The 26365-nt window shown below is 38.8% G+C and overlaps 1 protein-coding gene across 2 annotated transcripts in view; it reads left to right on the top strand.

Annotated features, from left to right (window-relative positions):
- Window positions 1–1249: 1249 nt before the first annotated feature.
- Window positions 1250–26365, top strand: part of Inpp5f (inositol polyphosphate-5-phosphatase F) — a 101268-nt gene continuing 76152 nt past the window's right edge. For both annotated transcript variants that reach the window (XM_063244842.1, XM_063244843.1), the window contains exon 1: window positions 1250–1578. In XM_063244842.1, the coding sequence (XP_063100912.1) occupies window positions 1482–1578 (97 nt within the window). In that variant the 5' untranslated portion in view covers window positions 1250–1481. The remainder of the gene's footprint in view (window positions 1579–26365) is intronic.

Consider the following 26365-nt stretch of genomic DNA (forward strand, 5'->3'; position numbering starts at 1 on the left):
CACTTAGAAAAAGTTGGCAAAACAAAGCTTATTACCTCTATGTTTACCAAAGCTATCTCATCCCCCTTCAAGACTGAGGACATGAAGAGATTTACATAGACATTCAGCTCAGCATAACACTTACGTTGAGGCGGTGGGCAGGCACAGTACTTATGGACAAAGAGTCCAAGACCTTCTTGTCAGGAGCCTTTTTGGGCTAGGAAAACTCAACAATGAAATCAGAGAGGGCTGGAATAATTGGAAATGTGCAACTCCTTCTGCTTTTGGGGTCTCTCCTTTTTATCAGAGTAGGTTGAAAGTATTACCTTCTCTTTTTTATCTTCCACCCCTTGTGTTTTTAAATTTCCTTACCAGGCAGGACACGGGAGAAAGACACTCATTTAGAAGACTGAATGCGTAATTAAAAATTCAGCAGCCAGCTGAGACCAAGATTTCCCGGAGATCACACAGCTAGACATACCGGAGCTGGAGCTGAATCTGGCACCGGATACCTTGTTCCCCGGATGCAAGACACCACCGGGCCATTTTTACCTTTGCCAAACTACATCCCCTCCATTTCATTTCCAGTTCTGCTTAACTCGGGACACAAGGGCATCTGTACCTTCCCCTCCTGTTTAGCCCTGTACTGCCAACACTTGTGTATTTTGTTATAAGCTCCTCTTCTTTGACCTGCTTTCATCGAATGACTGCTGTTGTCAAAATAGGAAATATCAAAACAGAAGATGCCTCTGTCCGGCGGAGAGCAGGGCTGGAGCTGGGGTCGCAGCTCTCACCGGGGGACTGGGGCTCTGCGAGAGCTTGGGGAAACTGCCCGGGAAAGGCGCGGGTGTCGGGCTAGATCAGTAATTTAGCCTGACCTATCTGGGGAGACATGAATAACCCGCCGGCGTGGGCAGCGAGGACCCTGTGTGCGTGTCTGGTCCAGGGTACGCGGAGGAAGGCGGCCAGCTCTTCCATCCTGACTCAGCCACACGGGCGCCCCAGGTCGCCGTAGGCGGGAAAGCGGCCCAGGGCCGGTGGCGGGGCCTAGGAAGAGCGGGAAGAGCTGGCGGGAGTGGGGAGAAGGAGGCCAGGGAATGACAAAAGCCAGGAGGAGGAGCTGCAGGGAAAGGCGCCGCGAAGGGGCACGGGGGAGCCGGGGAGAGAACGAGGCCTGCAGCCAGGACGGGGCGGAGCCGGAGGAGGAGCCGAGGGGGGGCGGGAGCGCGGCCGGGGCAGGCTCTGAGGGGCGGGAGGGGCGGAGCCGGGAGGGGCGGAGCCGGGGTGAGGCCTCACCGCCCCGGCCGCGGCCGCCGGGGCGCCTTCTCCTCCGGCGGGTGGGGGCCGAGGTGCTCCCGGCCTGAGTTTCCCGGCACGGTCGGTCCCACGCCACTCCCTGAGGCGCAGGCTCCCGCAGCTGCGGCTGAGGAGACGCCCCGAGGGCCCCTGCCGCCTCCGGGCCCGGCAGCCGGCTGCCGCCTCCCTCGGCTCGCGGGGCCGGAATGGAGCTCTTCCAAGCCAAGGACCACTACATCCTGCAGCAGGGCGAGCGCGCGCTGTGGTGCAGCCGCCGCGACGGCGGCCTCCAGCTCCGACCCGGTGAGTCGCGCGGCGCGGGCTGGGGCGCCCTGGGCCGGCGGGAGCGCAGGGGGCGCGGCCGGGTACCCGCCGGGTGGCTGCTTGGAGCGAGCTGTCAGTGTTTCCACACCCGGCGGCCGCGGCCTTGTCCGCGCCTGACCCCTTGAAGGGGAGAGGAGAGGCCGGCGACCGCATCCGCGATCGCGCGCTCAGCCCGCCGTTGGGTCGGGTCGGGTCGAGTCGGGGCCAGGGGCGCGGGCTGGTTCCACCTGGCAGCGGCTTCTCGGAGTCCTTGACGGGAAGTTCTGGGTTCGAATTCTCACCAGTTCAATGGAACCTTTTGTGAGACAGTCTCTGTTGATATTCTTGTGCTCCTGCTCCCTTATTATCAAAGTGTGACTTCGAGATGGTTACCTCGTAGGCACTCTGTCTGCAGCACTTGTCTTTAATATTACAACTAAACTGTATTGCTAAACTACTGATTTTTTTTTTTTTTTGGCCGTATTGGTGATTAAACCCAGGATATTTGCGCTACACCACATCTCTACCCCCTTTTTATTTTGAGACAAGGTCTTACTAAGTCATGAAATTGCTTAGGCTGGGCTCGAACTTGCAGTTTCGCCAGTCTTCTCCCAGAGTGCTGAGATTACAGGTCTGCGCCACCATACTCAGCTAAAATACTTTTTTTTTTTTTTTTTTTGTGACTAGGTTTTGTGCAGTATAAAATGTATGATGGACCTGTGTTTGGGTGTCAGGTAGGGAAGGCCAAAGTCCAGAGCTATCAGTTTTTTTCCTGGAAGATGGTTTGCTGCCTTCAGGGAGCCCACAGTTCTGGGAGAGACTTCTGCTTTAACCAGTCCTTTTTCTCAATCACTCAAGATCTAAGTTTGAGCTTAGCCTTTAAATCTCAGTTTAGGCATTTAAACAAACCTTGCCTCAAAAATAAAAAAAAAATTGGAGCTGGGGATTTAGCTTAGTGGCTTAAATGCCTACCTGGTAAGTGCGAGGTCACGAGTTTGATCCCCAGCACCAAAAAATAAAATAAAATAAAAAAAATAAAAATTTTAAACTTTTGTTTCAAAATAAAAAATGGGCTTGGGATGTAGTTCATGTTACTGCGTGTGCGCGTATACACACACACACACACATATTCATTCGATTTAGAGAAAATGAGTTTTTGTGTGTTTTTTCACAGTGCCAATAGAACCTAGGACCTGGTGCATGGTAGGTAAGCTCTCTGTCACTGAGCTCCATCCCCAGTCCTATTTACTTATTTCTTGTCATATTGGAGATTGAGCCTAGAGCTCACTGCAATTTTTTATTTTGAGACAGAGTCTGGCTAATTGCCCAAGCTGGTTTTGAACTTTCAGTCTCCTGCCTCAACCTCCCAGAGTAGTACATACCTGGCATTACAAGTATGCCTGACTCTTTTTATTTTTTGAGAGCGGGTCTACACAGATTGCCCAGTTTGACCTTAATTTTGTGATCTTCCAGTCTCAGGCTAGCTGGGATTATAGACATCTGTCACAGCACCCAGATGAGAATATAATTCTTTAAATAGCTACAGCATTTTAAGTTTACCTTTGTTCTTGTATGTATCTAGAAAGAATTACATGGTGTGAATCAAAAGATATAGAAAGATTCAAATGAGCTTTTTAGTGTAGCCTGTTTACCATTTATATGGTGGTTTTCAAGGGCAGGTCCTTTGATATATTATTTCCAATCCCTGTAACAACCTTACTGAGCAGCTGGTCACATCCTCTTTTTCAGATGAGAGAGGTATGAGCGGTCCAGAGTAGAACTGGGACACTGATAAATTGGACAGTTCTGTGACCCCTAGAACAATTTTTTGGCAGGCCCATTACTTTCTTAGGAAGGCCTGCTAGAGCAATGGAAGAGAAGTTACTTACTCTTTTCTAGGCTCTTGCTGTATTTTCTTGCTCCTGTTTCCTCCTTTCAGACTGGAGGAAAAACTGCATCCACATAAGGTTCTTGATGATCTTGGGACAGACTTGGTCGATAGATTAATTTGGCCAGTTTCTGGCCGTTTTCTTGTCTTTTTCCTGAATTGGCCATTTTATCTGGCTTCCCCAGTCCCCTAAAATTGGAGTGAGGCTTTCATGCAGTAAAGTAAAACAGATTGTAAACTTTCCAGGCTGTCAAAGGAGCCAACTCCTTCGAGTTGAAGACAGACTTTTAGAGCTAGATGGATCTTGAAATCAATGCCAACTAATCTGACAAACCTCAGTTTTAACTATGAAGGGTAATTTGGGCCTTGATTTTTGGATTAAGGCAGGTGGTTGGATTACTGTTTATCCAAATCCATATCAGAAAGCAAATTTAAAACCTTTTTTTCTTGAATAAAATGACTGTAACCCTTTCTGTTAAGTTTATTGCACTTTTTAAAATATTACCAGCAAACCACAGAGTAAAACTAGACAAAAAACTAGAGGAAGGAAGAGGCCATTATGTTTCAGAAATAACAACTTGTTTTGATCTTTAGGTGTTAGCCAATGAATAAAGAATTCCTTTAACATATAATCTATTCTACTCAGTATTTAAGATCTTATGTATGGCTATTTAATAATGGTATTTTTAAAATTGACTACTTTTCAGATTTTTTCTTATATATGAAATTATTTAAAAATGTCTTTATTTTGTTGAGTTTTACCCCCCTCTGCTGTTTTGTTTTGTTTGTTTGAGACAGAGTCTCAAGCTGGCCTTGAACGTGCTATGTATCCCTGTCTGCCTCAAACTCACAGCAGTCTTCCTGGCTCAGACTCTGGAGTGCTAGGATTACAAGCCCGAGCCTCCATGCCCAGCTCCCTCTCTGTTTTTATGGTTTGTTATTGTTTTTGGTGACAGCATTTAAAGTCTTTTCTTGTTTCTTATTGGTTATTCAGTTGAATAGATTACTAAGTCGTCTTTGTCTTTGTTTCTGTTTTTTTTTCTTCCTTTCTTTTTTTAAACCCTCATCCCTTGGCAGAATTTCAGCCACCCTCATTGTGTTCAAATGAAAAAGAACATACATGCTTTGATGATAGTCCTTCCTTACAGCATTCATAATGATACTACTTCTCCAGTGGACAGTGTATTCCCTAAGGCAAGGACCATGATTACTCCTCTTAATATATCATGCTTTAGAGTACTTATAACACAGAAGGCTTGTTTTGTTTTTTGTAATACTCAACATTGAAGCTAGGGCTTTTGTACTGAGCTACTTTTCTAGCGTGTTTTTATTTTTTGTTTTGAGACATGGTCTTACTAAGTTATCCAGGCTAACCTTGAATTTGTGAGTTTTTTTGCCTCAGTTTTCAAGTAGCTGGGGTTACAGGCATGTGCCACTGTGCCTACTTAGAAGGCATTTTCAATTGAGCTAAATTTAAGCCCAAGTGTTCTATCAGTTAAATCATTGCCTTAAAAAGTTAAGATACTCTGTTATACTTATTCCTCATTTTAGCCCCTGTTTTGAATATATCTTAATTGGAGTGCAAAAATCTGTTTCCAGTTGGATGGGTAAATAAGCAGAGAGAAGTAGTACTTCCACTTGGGGGATTTTCTGTTTGATATAGCATTATTTAAAAATTTTTTGTGATCGTATTCTTTGTTCTTTAACATTGCTTAATTTTTTTTCAGTTTTGTTCTTTTGCTAAACATTCATTGTTATTTTTGTGATGTTCCCATTTTTTGGGTAAAGGATAGTGAGTAGTCTAGTAGTAACTGGTTAATAGATGCTGACACCAACACAAGGCAATGATGAGAGGAAAATATTTATGTTGCTTATTTTCTTGCATACAGCACTATGTAAAAATATTCAGTAAGCTCCTGAGAGTTGACTTTAATATCTGAGAATTTTAATTGTAATTAAAGATTTAAGAAATATAATACCGTCCACTGTTGGGGAATGGTGATGTTGTCTCATAACTTCAGTCTTGAAATTGCTTCCATTAGTCCTGGTGGCTTTGTCTGGTAGGGCAGTGTTACATAATTTACTGCTGTGTATTGCTTCATTCTATTCTGAGACTGAATGACCATGAAAAGATCTCAAAGCATCTGTCATGCACACAATATTCATAGGCATATGAACTATATATAGAGAAGTGATACTTTAAATGAGGAATACCAGTGAACATTTTTTCTTTTTTCTCTTTTGTAGAGGTCATAGTAGCTATCCCAGAATTCACAGAAACAAGTTTTCCTGTTCTTAGAGTCAAGTTTAATAATAAAATTGTTTTGCTATTTCATATGAAATTAACTCTGTTTAATGAGAAATTGTAGTTATGGAATTGAAATCCACAGAAATATGCATCTCTTGAGGAATGTTTTACAAAACTATATCCACTTTATTTACCTCTTAAAAAACTTTTGGATCTTAAAAAATTGTTTCTTAAACAGTCACAAATTATCATGATAAAATATAACAGGATATTTTAACTTAAAATTAATTATTAAATATATTCTAAAATTCTTTGTAACCATTTTTTTGTTGAATACTAGATTTTTTCCCCTAGTGTCTTTGATCTTCAGTTTTCTTTGAAAAGACTGGTTTTACATACTGTGTTACTTTTTAACTCATATTTTATGTTACTAACAGGCAGCAGTGGTGTTGAACAGGTATATACATTTGTTTTTATGTACACTTATTTTTATGCAAGTATATGTATGGCATGCACATTTATTTTCCATTTTAAATAGGAAAAACTTTGCAAAGCTCCCCTCTTCCTGTAGAAAAAAAAGATGATCTTTTTAAGGTGACTGACAATTTTTTAGAATCAGATTTTACAAATTGATCTGATGTTTTCGTGTGTGTAGCATTTTGTATCTACAGTGACAACCAAGATAAATACTAGCTAATAATAACTTTATATTGAGCAGTTTTCTGAATCAAACATTATTCTGAGCCCTTTATATGTTATTCTGCCATTCCCACAGTAAAACTTAGGAGGAAGGTTTGATTATTATTATTTTTGATTAAATTTATCAGTACATTTTAGTTATACATAATGATCACATCCCTTATAGGGAAATTGTACCTCTATGTGATATATCTTGATTCTTTTATTTTTTTCCTCCGACTCCTCTAACTTTCCTTCAATCCTTAGGAGGGTTTCATTAATTACCTCCTTTTACGGATAGGAAATTGAGGCACAGAGAAGCAATCTAAGATTTCAGAGTATGAGAGAGCCAGGTTTCTAATTCATATGTGGCTTCAAATCCAGGTTTTCCTCATTATTGACAAAAGTAGTTCAAAAATGTCTTTGCCTCCTGACTACAAAGATATAGGATTGATTTATATTTTTATGGGTAACTGCTAAAGTGTATCTTTAGCTATGATAATCATAGTGTAATATATATATATATATATATATATATATATATATATATATATATTCCTCAAATGTCAGAGCTGGTACATAGAGGAAGAATTTATATAGGACGAAAGGGCTGATAGCTGATAATAATGGCTGTGACTACTGGTTTGCTTTTCAACCCTATTCCTGCTGTGCCTCCTTTCTTGCAAAATTAGTTTATATAGTTACAAGGAGTGTCATTGTGTAATAGATTGTTTAATAGTTTTTCCAGCTACAGTCAGTTTATCAGGTTAAGCTTTAGAACATCTGCAGTTTAAGGAGGGAATAGATAAAGGGTAGATCTTTGAGCAGAAACATTGATAAGTCCTGAATGGGAACTATTTTCCTGTGGTAATGAGCAACCTGAAGCCCTTCTCAGTCTAGCTTCACAAGAGTGCTAGATTGAGTTTCAAAGGCAACCTTTTGAGGGACTACAAAAGCTGAGAAGGGATGGAGGGAAAAAGCCCTTAGGGAAACTACCTTCAAAGATGGGAGGAATCTTTTTAGAATCCCTGGCTCCTAGATCTTTGTTTTCTGGCCGGGGACCTGCCAAAGGCTAGCCTCAGAGAAGCGAGCCATCAAGCCCTTCTGGGTTACAGTGTGCCAAAAATCAGGATACTTTGACAGTGGTCCTTTGGGAACTCGCTGTTGGTGTGATCACAGCAACATGGATTTCTCCTGCCAAGCCTAGAACAGCCCAGGAGTGGAGAAAGAGGACGCTCATTGTCGTACCTTTAGCACCTCGTCTTTGGTAGGTGTATTGTAAAATGTTTTGAGCAGCAAAGGGCTTGATGGGAGGATTAAATGGAGACTGTAAGAACAGAAGAGAACACAGTCTCTTGAGCCACCTAAAAAAAATCATGCTTATTTCTTATTGCTGTAGGAGAGAAACTGACTCCTATGTGCATGGAATTCAACAAACTTGTTTTCATTTTGAATGAGAATAAATGATACAGACATCTTTATCTCTACCCCCACCAACTCTTCAAGTTGGCCCTTATGCCAAAAAGGTTGTTGCTATTTTGGCTCTTGTGATTTCTGATAGAATAGGCTAATGTATGTGTAAATAGATGCTAGACTATTGAAAAATTAAAACAGTTCAGCTGTGCTGTTGATTCTGAGCATTCTCAGAATCACAGTCTAACCTCATTTTGGCATGATTTGTGAGGATTTAAATCTGTTACATCGTTACAAGTCACATTACCATTTTTTGGTATTTTTGGTAAACTGTTCTATTCCTGTTCAGATAGCTTAGAATAACTATTTATTTATTTATTTATTTAATTAATTTGGTACCAGGAATTGAAATCAGGACCTTGTGTTGTCAGGCAGGCACTTACACCACAGAGCTATATCCCTGGTCCAGAACAACCATTTAAAAACTAGCCTTGCAAATACTGAGTGGTAACAATGTCATCAAACCGTTAACAGAATTACTCATTAGGTGATCTAAGTCAGACATCTGACAATTGGCCATAATGGAGCAGAGAATGTTTCAAACAGTATGTTTAACACAATAGGGAAAATTTTATAATAGTATTAATAGTTGTGGATAATAACGTTAAGTAATAATGTATAAATAACATTTTTAAAGTGAGAATAAACACTTCACATTTTGTGTTCTAGTACTCACAACACATACTGGTACTATCGTAATTAAATTGCATGACTCATTTTGTGGTTGCTGTGAGACCCTTAGGAAATCACTTTAATCACTTATTTTAAAAAAAAAAAAATTCCATTCACAAAACGCATCCACTTATTTTTCTTGAGGCAGGCTGGTTGAAGTGAAATACGGGTGAAGTTTAAGTCAGTGTTCTTTTCTTTTAATTTACTTCATTTTAATTTTAAGTTCTTTCAACTTTACCCTTGCATTTCTTTAACTTGCTAGTGGAATATTTTAAAATATGTTAATTTTATCTAAGAATTAGTCTTTGAAACAGTTTTTCACTTATTTTGTGGTTACTGGGGATTGAACTCTAGCCTTCTACGCTGAACTACATCCTTAGCTCCTTTTCAAAATCTTTAATTTTGATACAGGGTCTTGCTAAATTGCTCAGATTGGGCTTGAATTTGTGATTCTCTTGCCTCAGCTGCCCAGACTGTTGGGGTTACAGGCAGGTGCCTCCATGTCCACTTTACTTTCTTTTAAGTTACACTGAACTTTAAATTTAAAATTTTACTGTGTTAGTGTGTGTAATTTGAGACAGTTATAAACTTCTAAGTGGAATGTTAGGAAAATTTATTTTGTTTTATTTCTGATTCATTGAGACAGAATCTTACTATGTTGGTAATTTTAAACATGCCATAATACTTTGTTTTAGTGGTTAGTGAATATATTACTGATGTTTCACAGTATCATTAAACATTGCTTTTACTCCAGATGTAAACATTCTTATTTCTTCCTCAGGGGTTCTTCTTTTCCTCCAGGGATCAGCTGTGAGTTTAGTGGAGTTTGCTAATCTTCCTTCTAGAATTCATGTCTTCTAGAAGCTATGGTATTTATTGTACCCTACACCTTTTGGATATTCCCTCCTTTTAAGAAAATTTTATTTTATATGCACCTTTCAAATATCTGCTTATTTAATTAATTATTTATTTATTGTCTTTTTTGAGACAGGGTCTCACTGGGCAGCTTAGGTTGGCCTTGAGCTCACTTTGTAACCTAGGCAGGTCTCGAACTTGCAACAATCCTCCTGCCTCAGCCTCTCAAGTGCTAGAATTACAGGCATGCGCCACCATGCCCAGCATATCTGCTTCTTTAAAAAAACTTTTTATTTTATTTATACCTTTGCAGTTCATGTAGTTTACAGTCATCTTGGGGAATGGTTACATGTATATATTGCAGTGTGTTTCTTTCTTTCTTTCTTTTTTTTAAAGATCTCTTCCTCTTCCTTTCCTTTCCTTCCCTCATCCTCCAGTTCTCCTGTCCCATATTTTCATTCTTGTTGATATTATTTGTCTCAGCTCATGCGGCATGTAATGTTGACCTAATTGGGGTTATTAGATTTCTTCCTATTTCTTGAAGAACCAACTCTCCGCATTCTCAGGTCACTAATTTGATTAATTTCTTTCCCTTTCATGTTGCATAAAACTTGAAATTATGTGCAGTCACTTATTCTTTCAACAACAGTAACAACAACAACAACAACACAAACATGGAGCTTTGTCTGTAGGCATGTGCCAAAGTAGAAAGCTGGATAAAGCATCACTACTACCCTAGCAGAGAGTGTGGTCCAGTGGAGGGAGGAGCTACATGTAGGATTCTAGAAACAGATGCCAGCATAGAACCTTAGAGAATACTGTGGGAAATTTGCAGTGGGTCCTGATTTTCCTTCCTATTAAAAGAAATGGGCAGATTGACTCTTTCCATCTGTAGTGTCTGGTTATATGACTCTTTAAGAGAGAAAAGCCCCTGGAAGACACCTGGCCCTGTGCACTGTTGGTCTGTTATCTTTCTTTCTTTCTTTTTTTTTTTTGTTACTGGGGATTGAACTCATGACCTTGCACTTGCCAGACTCTTATGCTGCTGAGCTAAATCCCCAGTCCCCTCCCTGAATATACTATTGTCACCAGGCTGGGTCTGAGAGTTTTCCATACTTAACCCACCCCACTGTAGCAGGCTTGCTGACTCCTATTGCAGAAAAAGAATTTTTAGAATGTGTCAGAAAGAGACCTGAATAGGGTTTATTAGGCAAAAAGAGTACTCAAGAGAAGAGTGTGTGTGCACAACGAAATGAGTCAAATTAGAGTTTGGAACTGTGTACATTTATACTTTTCTTGAGGGGGCGAAAACCTAGGAAAAAAGTATCCACCCATCCAACCCTCCAAAAAAAAAAAAAAAAAAAAGGAAGTACTAGCCCATTTCCAGGCCTTTTTTTTTTTTTTTTAAATAAGTGATTAAACATTTTCTTGGATTTGTTCAACCTTTTGTTTTTCTCTCAATTGGGCCAATTTATGGCCTTGAGATAGGTCTAGTAGGGAAGGATTGTAAAATGGGCCAAGGACTGTTGGCATGGGGCTCTCTTGGGTGACTTTGTCTAAATCTATGAAGTTGCAGTTTGTTTTTTTTTTTTTTTTACAAAGTATAATTTTTAGTTATCATTTTCTTCTTACCTTTTAAAAAAATCTTACTTTACTGTGAAGTCCATGCCTTTCATCATTTTATACACTTCATCAGGCTCTCCCAGGATGAAAATCCTAATTACATTATGTGACCTTTCATAATAATCATAATTTTGTGGGGGAGAATTGAAACAGTCTTGCTGTGTAGCTTAGGCTGGCCTCAAACTCATAAGGATCCTCCTTCCTCAACTTCCCTAATGCTGGGATTACAGGCTTGTGCCACCATGCCCAGAAGCAATTTCTAATTTCCTTCATGATAAAATGACCAAAATTCTGCGACCGTCTGGATGGTCTGTAATTATTAGATTCCTTTGATTTTGATTTTGTTTTTATTTTATTTTATTTTATTTATTTATTTTTTTTTGAGACAGAGTCTCATTTTGTAGTGCAGACTGGCCTTTAACTTACTGTATAGCTCAGGCTGGCCTCAAACTCAGAGAGTTCCTCCCACTTCAGCCTCCCAGAGTGTTGGGATTACAGGCTTGTGCCACCATGCCTGGTTCAGATGCCTGTTTTAATAGGAAAGTCTTGAAATCTTAAGATCCTAGGAAGTATCTCTTCTTTCAAAAATGCTTGGAGGTTCTTTTTATTTTTTATTTTTGTATTACTGAGGATTGAAACCAGAGCCTCACAAATTCTAGGCAGATTCTCTGCTATTAACTACATCCCCAGTGCATTTTAAATTTCTATTTGAGACAGGGTCTTGGTAAAATTGCCCAGGTTGGCCTCAAACTTGCAATGCTTCTGCCTCAGCTTCGTGGGTAGCTGGAGTTATAGCTGTGTGCCACCACACCTAGCTCTTACAGTTATTGTTTGAAGTGTATTTCCTTCTGGTAGCTTAGACCAGCTTTTATGCCAACTCACTGTATGATGACATCTTTGTAGCTTATAATGCTTTACACTTTTAGGCTCTTTCATATAATGCATACCACAGGCATCTTTGAATCAGACTTGATATGATAATTAATTCAGATTTCTCCTAGTGTTCTATAATACTTAGAGTAGTAATGCAAACTTGGCTGTACATTTCAGTCACTTAGGAGAAATTAAGAAAAAACTTAATTCAAGGCTTTACCTACTAACTGAATCCATCTCTGAAAGATGGAGTCCAGCATCAGTATTTTATAAACTTCCTAGATGATAACAATGAGCTGCCTGAATCGATGACCACTGAATTACATTTCACACTGGAAAATAACCATCTGGCAGAACTTCTAAATTGGATTAATTCTTTAACTTGCTGTGTTCCTGGAGAAATGATTAGCAGTAGGGATTTTAAAAAAGTGTATCAGACTTTGTATTTGTAAAATGTTAACTGAATCAGATTGTTTCTTAATGTGTTATATAGCCTCATCAGATTTTGAAAATTGCAGCATTGATGAACTAAAAATTGGAACTTATATTTCCTCATTCTAACTCTTTTCCCCATTTATTTGACTTTTGTAGTGGTGATTGTCTTTTCAGAGTAATAATATCCTTTGTCTTTAGCAGGAAGTGAAACGTGGGTCTGATTATTTATACATATCCTGGCTCTGTGAGTTTTTAAAGACATAGGTGAAGCTGCCTACATTTCATCAGCTATGCAAAACCCAGGCTTGTCTCTTGGACTAAGGGAGTGCCTTCACTTTGGTATCTTGGAATGAATGACTCATGTTCTCTGTAGGCACATAGTACGTAGTCATTTTGTTTTTTTTTTTGTGTACCAGGAAGGCAAGGGCATATGAAAATAGAAGATGTGCACTGCCAAGTGCATCTGAAATAAGAGGAAATGTTGACATAATGGGTCAATTGAGCTTATACCAAATAATTAAGACTTTGGGTGTATCTAGCTTATTTTAGTAATTAATATTTGCCATATTTCTAAAATGCTATCTTTTGATGTTTGTAAGTAACTCTGTTCCTTACTGGATAGCCTTGATAATATTACATTTTAAAAATTACTTGTGAAGCCTGGCATGGTGGCTCATGCCTGTAATTCTAGCACTTGGGAGGCTGAGGCAGGAGGATCGTTGCGAGTTTGAGACCAGTCTGGGCTACAAAGTGAGCTCATGGCCAGCCTGAACTGCATAGAGACCCTGTCTCAAAAAGATTAAAAAAAATTACTTGTGAATTTAAAACATTTTTCTTTTGAATTTGTATGCCACATAAGTGCATCACCTGCTCAAGGTAAGGTTAGAAACGGTACTTTTTTTTTGGTACCAGGGATCAAACTCATGACCTCATGCTTGCCAGCCGGGCGCTTAACACCACTGAGCTAAATCCCTGACCCCTGCAAACAGTGTTTATTGAAGCAGGTCAGTTACTTGTTTTTTGTTTTTTATTTTTTATTTTTTCCTTTTAAGGAAAATATATAAGGCCACTGGCTCCTTTCTCTGCTGTTACAATATCTTCAGTCCCTGGAATAGCCATTAATATTGCCAGTTGGTGTCTACTACTAAGTTTAGTTGCTGCATATGCCTAGATTAATATCATTTATACTTCTCTATTATATAAATTCTGCCAGTGTCAACTTGTTTTATTTCCTTAGTGAGAAATAATATAGTAATATAGGTTAAAATCTATTTAAAGTTTCTTGACCAGCTGAGCAGTGTTGTGGATGCTTGTTTCCAAGCAAGTGCTCTAGGAAGTTAAGGCAGGAGGATAACAAACTTGAGCCCAGCCTGTGGCATTTTAGTGGTTTACCAAGAAAGACCCAGGCTGAGAATAAAAAATAAAAATGGGGACTGGGATATAGCTCAGTACTAAGGCCCTTGGTTAAATTCCTGGTACTGAAGAAAAAATTGTATCTGTTGACATGGCCACACATATCTATTTATATTCTTACATTATGTCACTCAATTTAGGACCAGGCAGAACCTCCACACAGGTCTCTTACTTGGCAGTATGGTACATGGATACAAAATAAAGGCAGAGAAGGTCCTGCAGATGAGTAGTTCTGGGATTACCCAGTGCTTTCTGTGAAATAAAGGCCACAAGTCCAAAGCTTATGGCTTTTAGTGGTTTCAGTCAGGGAGGTAGGAGGAGGTTGAGGCAGAGTGCCAGGGAAGAGAAACTTTGCAGGCACTTGCTGTATGGAGAAAGAGAGCAGTTTTTTACCAGGCACAGAGGCCTCTGGTTATCAATACAAAGGATAGTGTGGTGTATGCAAGGCAGGTGCCTTTACTGCCAGGAAGGTACAATTCTTTGAGTCCTATGGCCTTAGCTGAGATGTTATCTTCTGTTAGCCCAGGAATCTCACAGGCTGTTGTTTGAGCCTCCATTCTAGCCATCAGCAGTGACAGAGGGCCCTCGTGCTGCATTGAGACACATTGGCATCTTTTAGCTTATTAAGGGAACATCTGATTCATTATAACCAGCTCTGCATGTCTCAGTGAATAGGGTTGAAGTAAAGGCCAGGGAAAGATGGAGGAAAGGGGCTTTGTTTCTCAGGAGAGTGCAGTTCTCCCACAAGGACCTACTACTTATTTTCATATATGTAACTGAAATTACTAGTATCTATATCTTTCCCAAGAAGAAATTTTTGTTTTTGAGGCAGGGCCTTGCTGTATAGTTCAGGCTGGCCTTGAAACATTGTGTAGTCCAGGCTGGTGTGAAACAGTGTTTGAACTGGAGATGTTGGTATTATAGACATGTACCGCTATGTCCTGTTACTCCCAAGCAAATCTTTTCTTCCCTTTAGACTCTGCCTCTTTTAGAAACTCTCTCTTTCCCATGTAGAGGGGTTTGTATGTGGGGGCTGGGTGTGGTAGGAATGGACAGTAATACTTGATTTGCTATTTGGATCAAAATTGGATTCTGAGATTGAGACTGGATTCCCAGTTTTAAGCAGCCTCAGAACTGCAGTTCAGTGTTTCAGATTCTGAGGAAGTACAATCTTGGGGTCTATTTAGGCTTTAAGATATTTCCATAAAATATCTGTCTGAGGCAGTTTCTAGAAATTATAATTCTACCATAAGTTTTAATAAGTTAAAAAATTAATGTTAAGGTTTTTTCTTTTATATATTTATGTATTTAGCAAATGGGGACCCTTAAAGGAAAAGTAGGAGGAAATTATCGAGCAGTAGGTATCTAGAGTTCTAAAAATATACATTTTCCGAAATAGAGCTGAAAGTTATTAACATTTATTATATGACAGAAATGCTGAGCATTTTCTCAAAATTCATTTAATCCTCATAAAAGTCCTAGAAGTTAAGATGGATTTCCAGTTTATAGAAGAGGAAACTGAAGCTGAGAGAGGTTCAGCAACTACGTACAACACCAAAGGCAGGCTATATCTGTGTCACATTGGAATGTTTTGACTCTCCAACTTAACAATTCTAGAGAAGGCCACAGGCTACCCTGGCACATTCTTATTTCTTATCTGGATCTCTGGCTTCAAGCTTGCCCTTCCAGGTCGGTTCCCCACACATTTGTCCTAACATGCTATCTCAAGTGTAAATGCCATAACTAGAGGAAACAGCCCCTGAATTTGCTGTCTGTTGCTTTCCTCAGTTGGCAACTGTTTAGTTCTTCAGCCTCATTCTGTTTCTTTTTTTTAAAGAGGATAAAACCAAGGAAATTAAACAGAATAAAACCAATTAAAACAAACTAGTGTAAGTGATACAGGACTTCAAAACAATACGAAATCAACAACAGTTACTATAATACCTCTTATTGTCTTCAAAATAGATGCAGATACCTTCAGACATAGTGAAAATCGAACAGAACAGAATAGAACCAGTAAAAATAAAATAATGAATGCAGTGAAGGACTTCAAAACAAGATAGTAGTAAATCCAAACTTGATACCATAATGTATCTTGCTCTTTGAAATAACTACTCATGCCAGTGGATATAACAAAATCAAACAAAACAACAAAACCCAACCTAATGAAACAATGAAAATGATATAGAACTTCAAAACAAGATAATAGGAAATTAACAATGGCTACCATCCTCAGAAGGAGCTCCCCCTAGATGCCACTAGCCTACTGCTATCCTCTGAATAAATCGGACCACTGCCCCTAAACCTGTAAGGTCAATGAAACACCACATCAAATTGCATTTCATCTCACTAGCTATCAGTGCAGCCGGTGTTCCTCCAGATTAGCTGGTTGCTTACGGTAGTGGTGGTGGTGGGGATTGTCTCTTCTTATTTGCCTGCTGGGAGGGGCTGGGGTCTGGCTGTCTTCAGGCTGGTGGCTACTCACGCATGGCACTGGTTCACCGGGAGGCCTTGCTTCTTGGTGGATCCTTGTTCTCTCCCCTTAATCTGCGAATGGCGCTGACTCACCGGGAAAGGCTTGGGCCTGGTTAAGCCTCGTTCTTAACAGCTCTTTGCCTTCTGTCTCATGGCCCACCAGTACCAAAGTGTTTAGAGGCCCTCTTGTGTTCAGTAAATATTTGAGTGCCTATTTTGTGTAAAGCAGCCTACTGAAGGCTGACAACAGCTTTTTTTTTTTTTGTCTTTTTTTTTTTTATCGGTACCAGGGATCGAACTCACGACTGCCTGCTTGCAAGGCAGGTGCTTATGCCGCTGAGCTAAATCCCCAGCCCTGATAACACCTTTTTAAGTGAGCCATAGGGTGACAGTCTTGGCCCTGGACAAGTTTAATGGCATTAGAAGTGGAAAAAATTGTAATATTGATCAGACATTGAATATTGATCAGACATTGTGTAGATAAGTCAGGTATAATGGCACACATATGTAATCCCAGCATTCTGGGAGATTGTGGCACACAGATCTCAAATTTGGGCCCAGCCTGGGTAATTTAGTGATTTAGTGAGACCTTGTCTTAAAATGAAAATTTAAGGGTTAGGATGTAGCTCAGTGTGAAGGCCCTTAGTTTTTTTTTTTTTTTAACTTTTATTTTAAAGAGAATAAAACCAAACCAAACAGAATAAAACCAATCATAACAGAAAAGTGAAAGTGATACAGGATTTCAAAACAGGATAATAGGAACTCAACAATGGTTACCACAATGCCTCTTGTTATTTTCAAAATTGCTATCCATACCATCAGATATAATAAAATCAAAACAGAACAGAATAATACCAATCAAAACAGAACATTGAATAAATCAAAACAATCAGATAAATCAGAACAAAACAGAACAGTGAGAACAATATTTGATTTCAGAAACAAGATAGATAACAATATTTACTGTACTGCATATTGTTATCCTCTTAATAGGTACTCAGACTACCAGTCTTAGGACAGCAAAGTCAATCAAAAAATACAAGCATTAAGTAGTTTTTGTACCTCAGTTGCTATCAACTCAGCCTGTCCTCTGAATCAGCCTATTGCTTTGGGGGGCAGGTAGCGTTCTTGTCTCCCAGTGTGCACACTGGTTGGCTCACAGGAAGTCAAATTGGCTTCTTGTTACTCCTCCTGGGTCCAGCCTGGCTTCCACTGACTCAAGACCCTTAGCTTTCAAAAAAGAAAATTTGGTTCCTAGTACCAAAAAAATAAAAATAAAATAAAGAATAAGAAAAAGGAAGAAAAAAAATATTGAGGAGATAGAACCAGATAAGACTTGGTGAGAAAGAAAAGACATTTTGGATGTAGCTGGAATAATGATGTTGAACTGAAAGCTGTATATAAATTTGAGAGTATTATACTACCAGAGAATACTTGATAGACAAATTTATGGTGCTGGAGATATGTTAGGAGCCAGGATGGTGGTGCATGCCTGTAGTCCTAACACTTGGGAGGCTGAGGCAGGAGGATCTCCATGAGTTTGAAGCTAGGCTGATCTATATAGTGAGACCTTTTCTCTCTCTCTTTATCTACCTGTCTATCTATATATATTCATTCTTGTGTTAACAAGCTGGGTATTATTAGGCATTCACCTTACCTTTGCCAGCCTAGATACCTTGATTTTTTTTTTTTTTTTTTTTGAGACAAGGTCTTAATATGTAGTTCAGGCTGGCCTTGAACTTACTGTGTAGCCCAGGCTAGCCTCCCTCATGGTGATCCTCCTGCTTCAGGTGTGTGTCACCAAGCCTGGCTTTATGTTTTTATTTGAAATAGAACAGACGACTGTAGCTTTGCCAATAAATAGTGAACTTTCCAACTTGGTTGCATGCAGTGATCTGACTTCAGTTCCTTCTTACTGTATCTTATGTTCACCCATCTATCTTAGACCCTACTGTGTACTGGAATATAAAATGAACATAGAACAGGTCTTCATGAGCTTTTTTTTTCACCTGATACTTGGGATTGAACCCAGGGCCTTTACATCTTCAACCTTATAAATGTTTTAGTTTTAAGACAGGGCCTTGCTAAGTTGACCAGGTTGGGCTTGAACTTTTGATCCTTCTGCCTCAGCCTCTTAGTGTACTAGTGTAGTCAGCTTTCCTGATACTAAGACACAATGCCCAATATCCACAGCTTAAAGCAAGAGAAGTTTAATTTGCTTCAGGGATTCAATTCTTGTTCAGCTGGCTTCAAGATGGACATACATGGAGAAGGGTGTGGTGGAGGAAGATGTTTGGTTCATGATGGCCAGGAGCACAGCAGGATAACAGTGCCAGAAAAGAAAGGGCTTAGGGACTGTATATAATACTGAAGCTCATGCCTTCATGACCTACCCAGACATACCCCAAAATACACCTCACCAATCTTCTGTATGTCTTAATCCAGTCAACTTGACATATCAGAACTAATTGCCCTAATCCATCCTGTCAGTTTGACATTTGAACATATCTCTTTGTATTATACTTAACCTCCATATAAACATAATAATAAGTTAATATTTCTGCTTAGCATGACACAGCTATCCTATGTATAATAGAAGCATAATAAATAGTTCTTCTACAAAGTCTCAACAGACCCAGTCTTGCTAAAAATTCCAGATTAAATTTTCTTCTCAGACTAAAGGTAAAGTTTTAGCTATGAACCTTTGGAAAAATCAGAAATAAATGCAGAATCCCAAGGTATAATGGCACAAGATAAATATTCCCATTCTAAAAAGTAAGAATATAGGGATATAAAATAATTGAACCAAAAAAAAAAAAAAAAGAGAAAGAAAGAGAAGAATTGAGCTAAAGAAAGACTAAAACTCAGCAGGACAAACATTAAGTCCTGTAACTTTGTGTCTGACATTTAATTAAGGCACATGATGGTGAACTCTGACTTCCAACGGGATTGGACAGTCTCATCCATATGGGCTTTGCTGATTGTAGTCCACGTAGCAGGTTTTTGGTCATCCTTTACAAAAATACTTGCTTTCTTTTTAATGGTGCTAACCTCTTTAGCAGTGTCCTTTAGCTTCCAACTTTGGACCAAAATTTGGTTTTCCAAAAATTTCTGCTCTTTTTTTTTTTTTTTTGGCAACAGAAAGATCCAGCCATGTCAAGGACATCCCTTCTCCTTCTCTACAGTGTGTTTTGAGCTGTTTCTCCCCACTCCAAATCCCTAAATAAAATGATTTGGACCCCCCCCCCCAAGATTCCTGTTCTGCTTTTTGTCTTCGATTCTAACTGTAAATCTAGGCTGAAAGTAGCCAGTAGTACCCATGTCAATGCCTGAGTGTTGGGCTGCCTTGCAATTTCACCTGTCAGATCATTTAGTCTACTGCCCTTGATGCATTCCCAATGGGTCTGTAGTTCTGTGTCTTTCTTCCAGGTAGCTTGTCACTATCGAGCAACATGATGTGACAGTCCTGCATGTACCACCAGTTGGTCAAGTTGGTGGGAATATATTAAACTTAGCCTTTTGCAGAGTCTCAGGACCTGGACAAAATGCAGATTTTTTTTTTTTTTTTTTTTTTTTGCCAGAGTATAACATTCATGGCCTCATAAATCTGTTTCTCAGTGGTCTTGGTTTGCAAAGGAAACCTCTTGAACCTGGCCTTTACTTGTCCACATTCCTATCAATAGTCTGGTCTTCTGAGTTCTGACTAGAATTACCTATCAGGCTTTGCTTACAGCACGCTTGAACTTCTGTAAATTCATATCTCCTAACCTTCCTAAACCCTTCAAACCAAAGCATTGACCACCATTTCTTCTATACCAATTTTTGGTATTAGTTTTTGATTGCTGGGACACATGTTTTTCCCTTGGAGCCAGACACTTATGGATTGAATTCCTTGAAACTGTGAGCCAAATTAAACTTGTTCTCCTTTAAGCTGTGGTTGTTGGATACTGAGTCCCCATGGCAGGAAAGCTAACAGCTATGTTTACATGGGTGCATCACCACTCTTTGCTTCTTGTTCTTCTTTTTATTTTGGTACTGGGGATCAAACTCATGACCTCACACTTGCCAGGCAGGCACTTATGCCACTGAGCTAAATCCCTGGCCGGCTTCTTGTTCTTGATGAGTTCTTGTTCAGTCAGAGAGACACTTGAGTAAATAATTAGGTACGCTAAACCAAATCTAAGGTGCTGAGATGGAAATTTGTGTAGGGTTCAGGAGAGCCGTGTAAGAGTTTGTGGTCAAGGGGCTGGGGATTTAGCTCAGCGGCATAAGTGCCTGCCTTGCAAGCAGGCAGTCGTGAGTTCGATCCCTGGTACCGATAAAAATGAAAAAAAAAAAAAGACAAAAAAAAAAAAAAAGAGTTTGTGGTCAACTCTACTGGGTGGGTGGAGTAGGGCAGGTGTTCAGAAAGATATCAGACTTTGTTCTGAGACTGGCAGGCAGAAATGGGAAGGAAGCAATATTCCAGACCCATTTGAATTAGCCGGTACATAGTTCAGGAAAACCAGTATGCTAGTGGTGTAAAGGTGCAGGAGGGTGGATAGAGTAGCCTGTGCAGGGTCTTTCAAGCCTTTGGATTTGTCCCATGGCTGTGGGAAGTAGGAGAGATTGTACAATTGGATTAGCAATGTTTATATTCATACCTATTTATGGCTAATTTACTTTTTTTTTTTTAACATGTTAATATTAAGCAGGAGACTTTAGGGCAAATACTGTTTTAAATAAAACAGTTACCAAAATGTGCAAAGCATTTTACCAGGAAGAAATAAATTGATCCTGAATCTCCATATACTTGACAACTAGTTTTGCAAGATCATTAAGGAATATAACACTTGAAGTATGAGGTTTTAAAAAAAATAACACTATCTAAAAACTAATAGGTTAAATAATCAGAAAAGTCAGCAAGTACATAGAGGAGCTGAACAAAATAATTTGCAGGCTTCATGCAGTGAACCCTCACCCAAAACTTGTTAGTGTTTTCAATTGTTTGAGGTCTGTAGTAAGAAGTACTTGTAGCTCAGTGGCATAAGCGCTGCCTGGCAAATGCAAGGTCCTAAGTTTGATTCCCAGTACCAAAACCAGAAATACTTGTTAATTTTATAAACTGGTGCCAGAAAGCAAAATTGTAACGAAAATATTTTTTCTTACATTGTGCAATTTTTCTATTCAGTTTTGTTTCTGTCGATGTTTATCTAATTACACAAAATTGATTTCATAACCCATTAATAAATTAACACTCAGTTTCTTAAAAATGCTGAGTTAAATATATTACCATGTACCAAGCCTCGAGGGTCCTGTTACTCTTTTGTTCTTCTCCTTGCTAAAACAAAGATGACTTTGACTCCTGTTTTTACTGAGTCAAGGCCATCTGATCTGTTCATCTGCTTTTCTTCTCCAGTTCTATATTTAGCTTTTCATGTTTTCTTCCAGACTTGGAAGAAAAAATAACATCTTTCTTTATAAGGTTAAATTTTACACCTGTACTTTGATTTTGTCATCATCTGCTTTCTTTTCCTCCTTCACAGTCTTTTCTTTTTTTTTTTGTCTTTTCTTATTTTTATAGCTAGATGTTTCTTTGCCATTCCATCAAAACTTGTCACCAGATAGAACCTGAGGAATTCCCCAAAAGAGGAGGTGGGGACCTCAACCTAGTCCATTGAGAAAGTTTTTGATTCTCGTCATGGAAAAAGTGTTTCCAGGATGCATCAATCAGAGCATCTTGCCAGGCACTGTGGCACACTCCTATAATCCCAGCACGTGGGAGGCTGAAGCTGGAGGATGTTTGTGAGTTTGAGTCCAGCCTGAGCTACACAGTAAGACCCTGTCTCAAAAAAAAAAAAAAAAAAAAAAAAAAAAAAATATATATATATATATATATATATATATATAAAATTTTATCATGCAGAATAATGAAGGACACACTTGCCATGTATGGTGGTATACATCTATAATCCTAGCACTCTGGAAGCCTTAGGCAGGCGAACCACAAGTTAGAGCTCAGACTGGGCAATTAATTTAGCAACCTAGGGAGACACTTGCCTAAAAGCAAGCACACACACACACACACACACACACACACACACACACACACGGATGCATGCATGCAAGCATGCACACATGCACTTATAGTTGGGGATGTAACTCTACAAAGTCTGGATTCGCATACTAATTTGGTTTCAAACAGAAGGACTTGACAAAATTTTGCTTTTGTTTGTGAACTCTGCATCAGGTGATAAGCATGATTGCAACCATCTTTCCTGCGTGAATACAAATGTGGCCATCTTCCCCTGAATGGTGGAACAAATTAAATTTGTGAACCAGGCCCTAAAGACTGTGGTCTGGGGTTGATGCTGTATTTGTGTTCTTGGATGTATTCTTTAAGATGAATGATCAAAAATACTTTTTCTGAAAACATTCTTTGAACTCTTTGCTGTTTATCTTAAGATCAGGCTTCTGCCCTTTACCTTATCAAGTAGGTTAATTTATGGACTTACAATATTTGAGGGAGTTGAATATGACGGATCTGGAAAGAAAAGTAAAATAACAAGCCTGTGGGATAAAGATATACAGCACAGATACATCTTGAAGTTGCAGTCTTCTTAAAAGTACAACTTTGCAATCACAATTTTCCTTGTCCTTTTTTATCTATCCTTATTTTCTCTGTCCTGCCTCAAATTGAGTTTCGTGTTTCATCAGCCTTCATTCTGGACCTCAGATATTACCAAGGACTTATTTTAGTCGTTAAAGCACAGGAATAATTTTATGGTTTTCTTTTTTTTTTTTAGTTCTTTAATTTTTATGCTAAAATCTTATTTTCTTGAATGAGTGATGAATTCATATGGCTCAAAATGTCAGAGATACAAGAGGGCAATTAATTAGGAGATTTTTAGCTGTCTTTTTAAAGCAGTGATATACTTTGCCCTTTCTGTCTCACTCCTTGTTATTGTTTTTATTCACGTCCTCATCCTTTCCCACTCAGGAGAGAATAGATATTTCAGTCTCATCTTTGATTTACTTTCTTCCTGGCTTGTCAGCAACTTCTTTTGAGGTGTTTCATGTTCTGTGCATTTCTTACCTACTGCCAACCAACTTCCCAAACTCATTCGTCCTGACCTGTTCTTTCAATTTTAAACCAGAATTTTGCAGTAACCTAGCCGGTTTCCCTCTTTCCAGTCTGTACCTTATTTCAAGCTTCATTTCATGAATTTTGTGTTTCTAATATCTAAGCCATGATATAAAAATCATCCTATAATACACCTTAAGCAACTGAAAACACCATTTAGATGTAGATGAGTTGGAGCATACCTGTAATTCCAGCACTCTGGAAGACTGAGGCAGAAGGACCAAGAGTTCCAATGTAGTCTGGCCAACTCAGCAACTTAATGAGATACTGTCTCTAAGTAAAAAATAAGAAAAGGGCTGGGGCTATAGCTCAGTGCAGAGGCCATGGATTCAGTCTCAGTAACATACACGCGTGTGCACACACATGAAAACACTAACTTGCTGGATACGTATTCATTATATCAATCTAAATATAATTTCTGGCTGTAGTCTTGTTTGCTTGTCATTATCTGCCTGCCATCAGCTCTAGGAAGTATAGGCCCATTGTTTTATTCAAGTCTCTACAAATTGGCCTTATTTTATTTTTCCATTCAAACTAAATTCAGTTGTACCCTGTATCCACTGGTCTTCTGTTATCTAGATTGTTTGCTCCTTTATTTTTATATCATTTTAGCCTCATACTGTATTTGGTTCCTGGGAAATGTTTGATTATGTGTTTCCCTAACAATAGGACAAATTCCACAACAAATTTTATGATTTTCTCTGTATAATTTTATTTTTGTTTTCCTTATTATGCCTGAAGTTCTAATTCACTGATTACTCTCTTTTACTTCCACTTTTCTGTATCTAGAGCGTGTTTGGTACTCAAGAGGGACACTCTTACTACCATGGCTTGTTTGTTGGAAATTAGAATGGGTGAAATTTTTTCCTTAGCGAGAGTATATCTGAAGTTTTTAGACTTGGTCTACCTGATCATGTAGTTTGGCTTGCTAATGAAGTTAGAGTTAAATACTTAAAAATTAACAAAGATAAAAGTGGTGAGAGCTGTGGCTGTAGCTCAGTGCTCGAGCATATGTGAGGCCCTGTATTATCATCAGCACTGATAGAGAGGCAGAGAGAGAGGCAGTAAATATTTAATTGATACTGGGGAAGGGATATCTTTTTAAATCTAAGCACAATGAAAATGGTAGATTTGTATAAAAATTGAAATAAAAAGCTGGGCATGGTGACTCATGTCTGTAATCCCAGCACTCGGTAGGCTGAGGTGGGAGGATCATTTCGAGTTCAAGACCAGCCTGGGCTACAAAGTGAGCTCGAGGCCAGCCTGAACTGCGTAGTGAGACCCCGTCTCAAAAAAGACAAAAATAAAATAAAATAAGATAAAAAAGATGTTAAAGATTTGAAGTCCTTAATATACAAATAACTCATACATCAATAAGGAAAAATTATTAATAAACAAGAAAATCATAGAAATAGAAGAAATAATAAGCAGCTGGTTTTATATAAGTAAATGCTTAATCTCACCAGCAGTAGAAAAAAGTGAATATCCTTTAGGCAGTAGATGCTATCAGATTAACAAAATTAAAAAATACTGGCAAAAGTACTTTAAAGCAAGCATTTACATGGCAAAAAGTTTACTTGGACCTTTGTAGAAAGCAATTTGGTAATACTTGAGAGTTTTACATTTTTTAATGTTTTAACTTAATTTCTTTCCTAGGAATCAGTCCTAAAGCTTTTAATTAGGGAGGAAAATGAAATATTTATATAACATTGATTATTTATCACAGTGTTTTTTTTTATAGTAGAGGAAAACTTGGAATCACTTAAATGCACAAAAGGGAGGAAGTATTTCACTAAGTGAAAAATTAGGCAATCATAAAGTTATAATTTTGAGTAATTTTTAAAAATTTTTAAAATTTTTTGTCTTTTTTTGAGGTGGGGTCTTGCTATGCAGTTGAGGCTGGCTTTGAGCACTTTGTAGCCCAGGCTGGTCTTGAACTCGCAACGATCCTCCCACCTCAACCTCCCGAGTGCTGGGATTACAGGTGTGAGCCACCATGCCTGGCTTGAATAACATACATTATATATATATAATTTTTTTTTTGTCTTTTTCCTTTTTATCGGTACCGGGGATCAAACTCATGACTGCCTACTTGCAAGGCAGGCGCTTATGCCACTGAGCTAAATAATATATTAAAGAAATGAGAAAATGTGATGCTGTGTTTATGCAGTTTGGTACGCAAACATATGATCTCATATGTAGCCAAATAATGTTATTTCTGGGTGGTGGGGTAGGAAATAATTTTTCCTCCCAATTTTAGGTGCTACTTTTATAATAAAGCATGCTATGTAAAACTTCTTGTTTGACTGATTAGTTTCATATATAGTTTCTGAGAGAGGAACTATAGATAGGCAAGATGATTTGGAGGACAGCCCTAAGTTAGGTCTACTTTGCTATTTTTTTGAGGCAAGAGCTCACTGTGTAGTTCAGGTGGCCTTGAGTGCACTGTGTGGTCTAGATTGCCAGACTATCCTTAACTTGTGGCGATCTGCCTGCCTCATCTTTCTGAGTCACCTGCTTTTTTTTTTTAATCTTCCTGTCTCAGACTCCTGAGTACTGGGATTCAATCTCATCCTCTGTGTGGCTTGACCATGCTGTTTTCAAAGCATCCATTTCCTTATTCTGTTAAATGGGACTCCTAATATCTAACTCACAAAGTTGTCAAGATTAGAAATGGTACTATATAATATGATAATCATATTCAAATGAATTTAAAAGCTAAACTATTAAGTGTGTAATTATCCTGTGAGTTAGAGATTGACTATAAGTTTCACTAAAAAAATGTAAATGGTAATAGTTAAAATATTTTAATTTTCTGCCAAGAAATATATTGTTTTCCTTCTCCTTAAACTTTTTCAGTTGTTCAGCTATCACCTCTATCAAGTTTCCCCTTGGAAACTTAGTCTCTTCTTGTCTTTAGGCATCTGTTTGTGAGTAACAGGTTTGCTTCTCTCCTGTGTGTTTAGAACTGTACCAGTTATATGCAGTATTGTTTCTCATATGGGAGAAAACAATCACCCACATCATTGTG

The sequence above is a fragment of the Cavia porcellus genome, unplaced genomic scaffold (assembly GCF_034190915.1).
Source record: "Cavia porcellus strain 051 isolate PalLab524CR breed Dunkin Hartley unplaced genomic scaffold, mCavPor4.1 scaffold_2, whole genome shotgun sequence".
Lineage (NCBI taxonomy): Eukaryota > Metazoa > Chordata > Mammalia > Rodentia > Caviidae > Cavia > Cavia porcellus.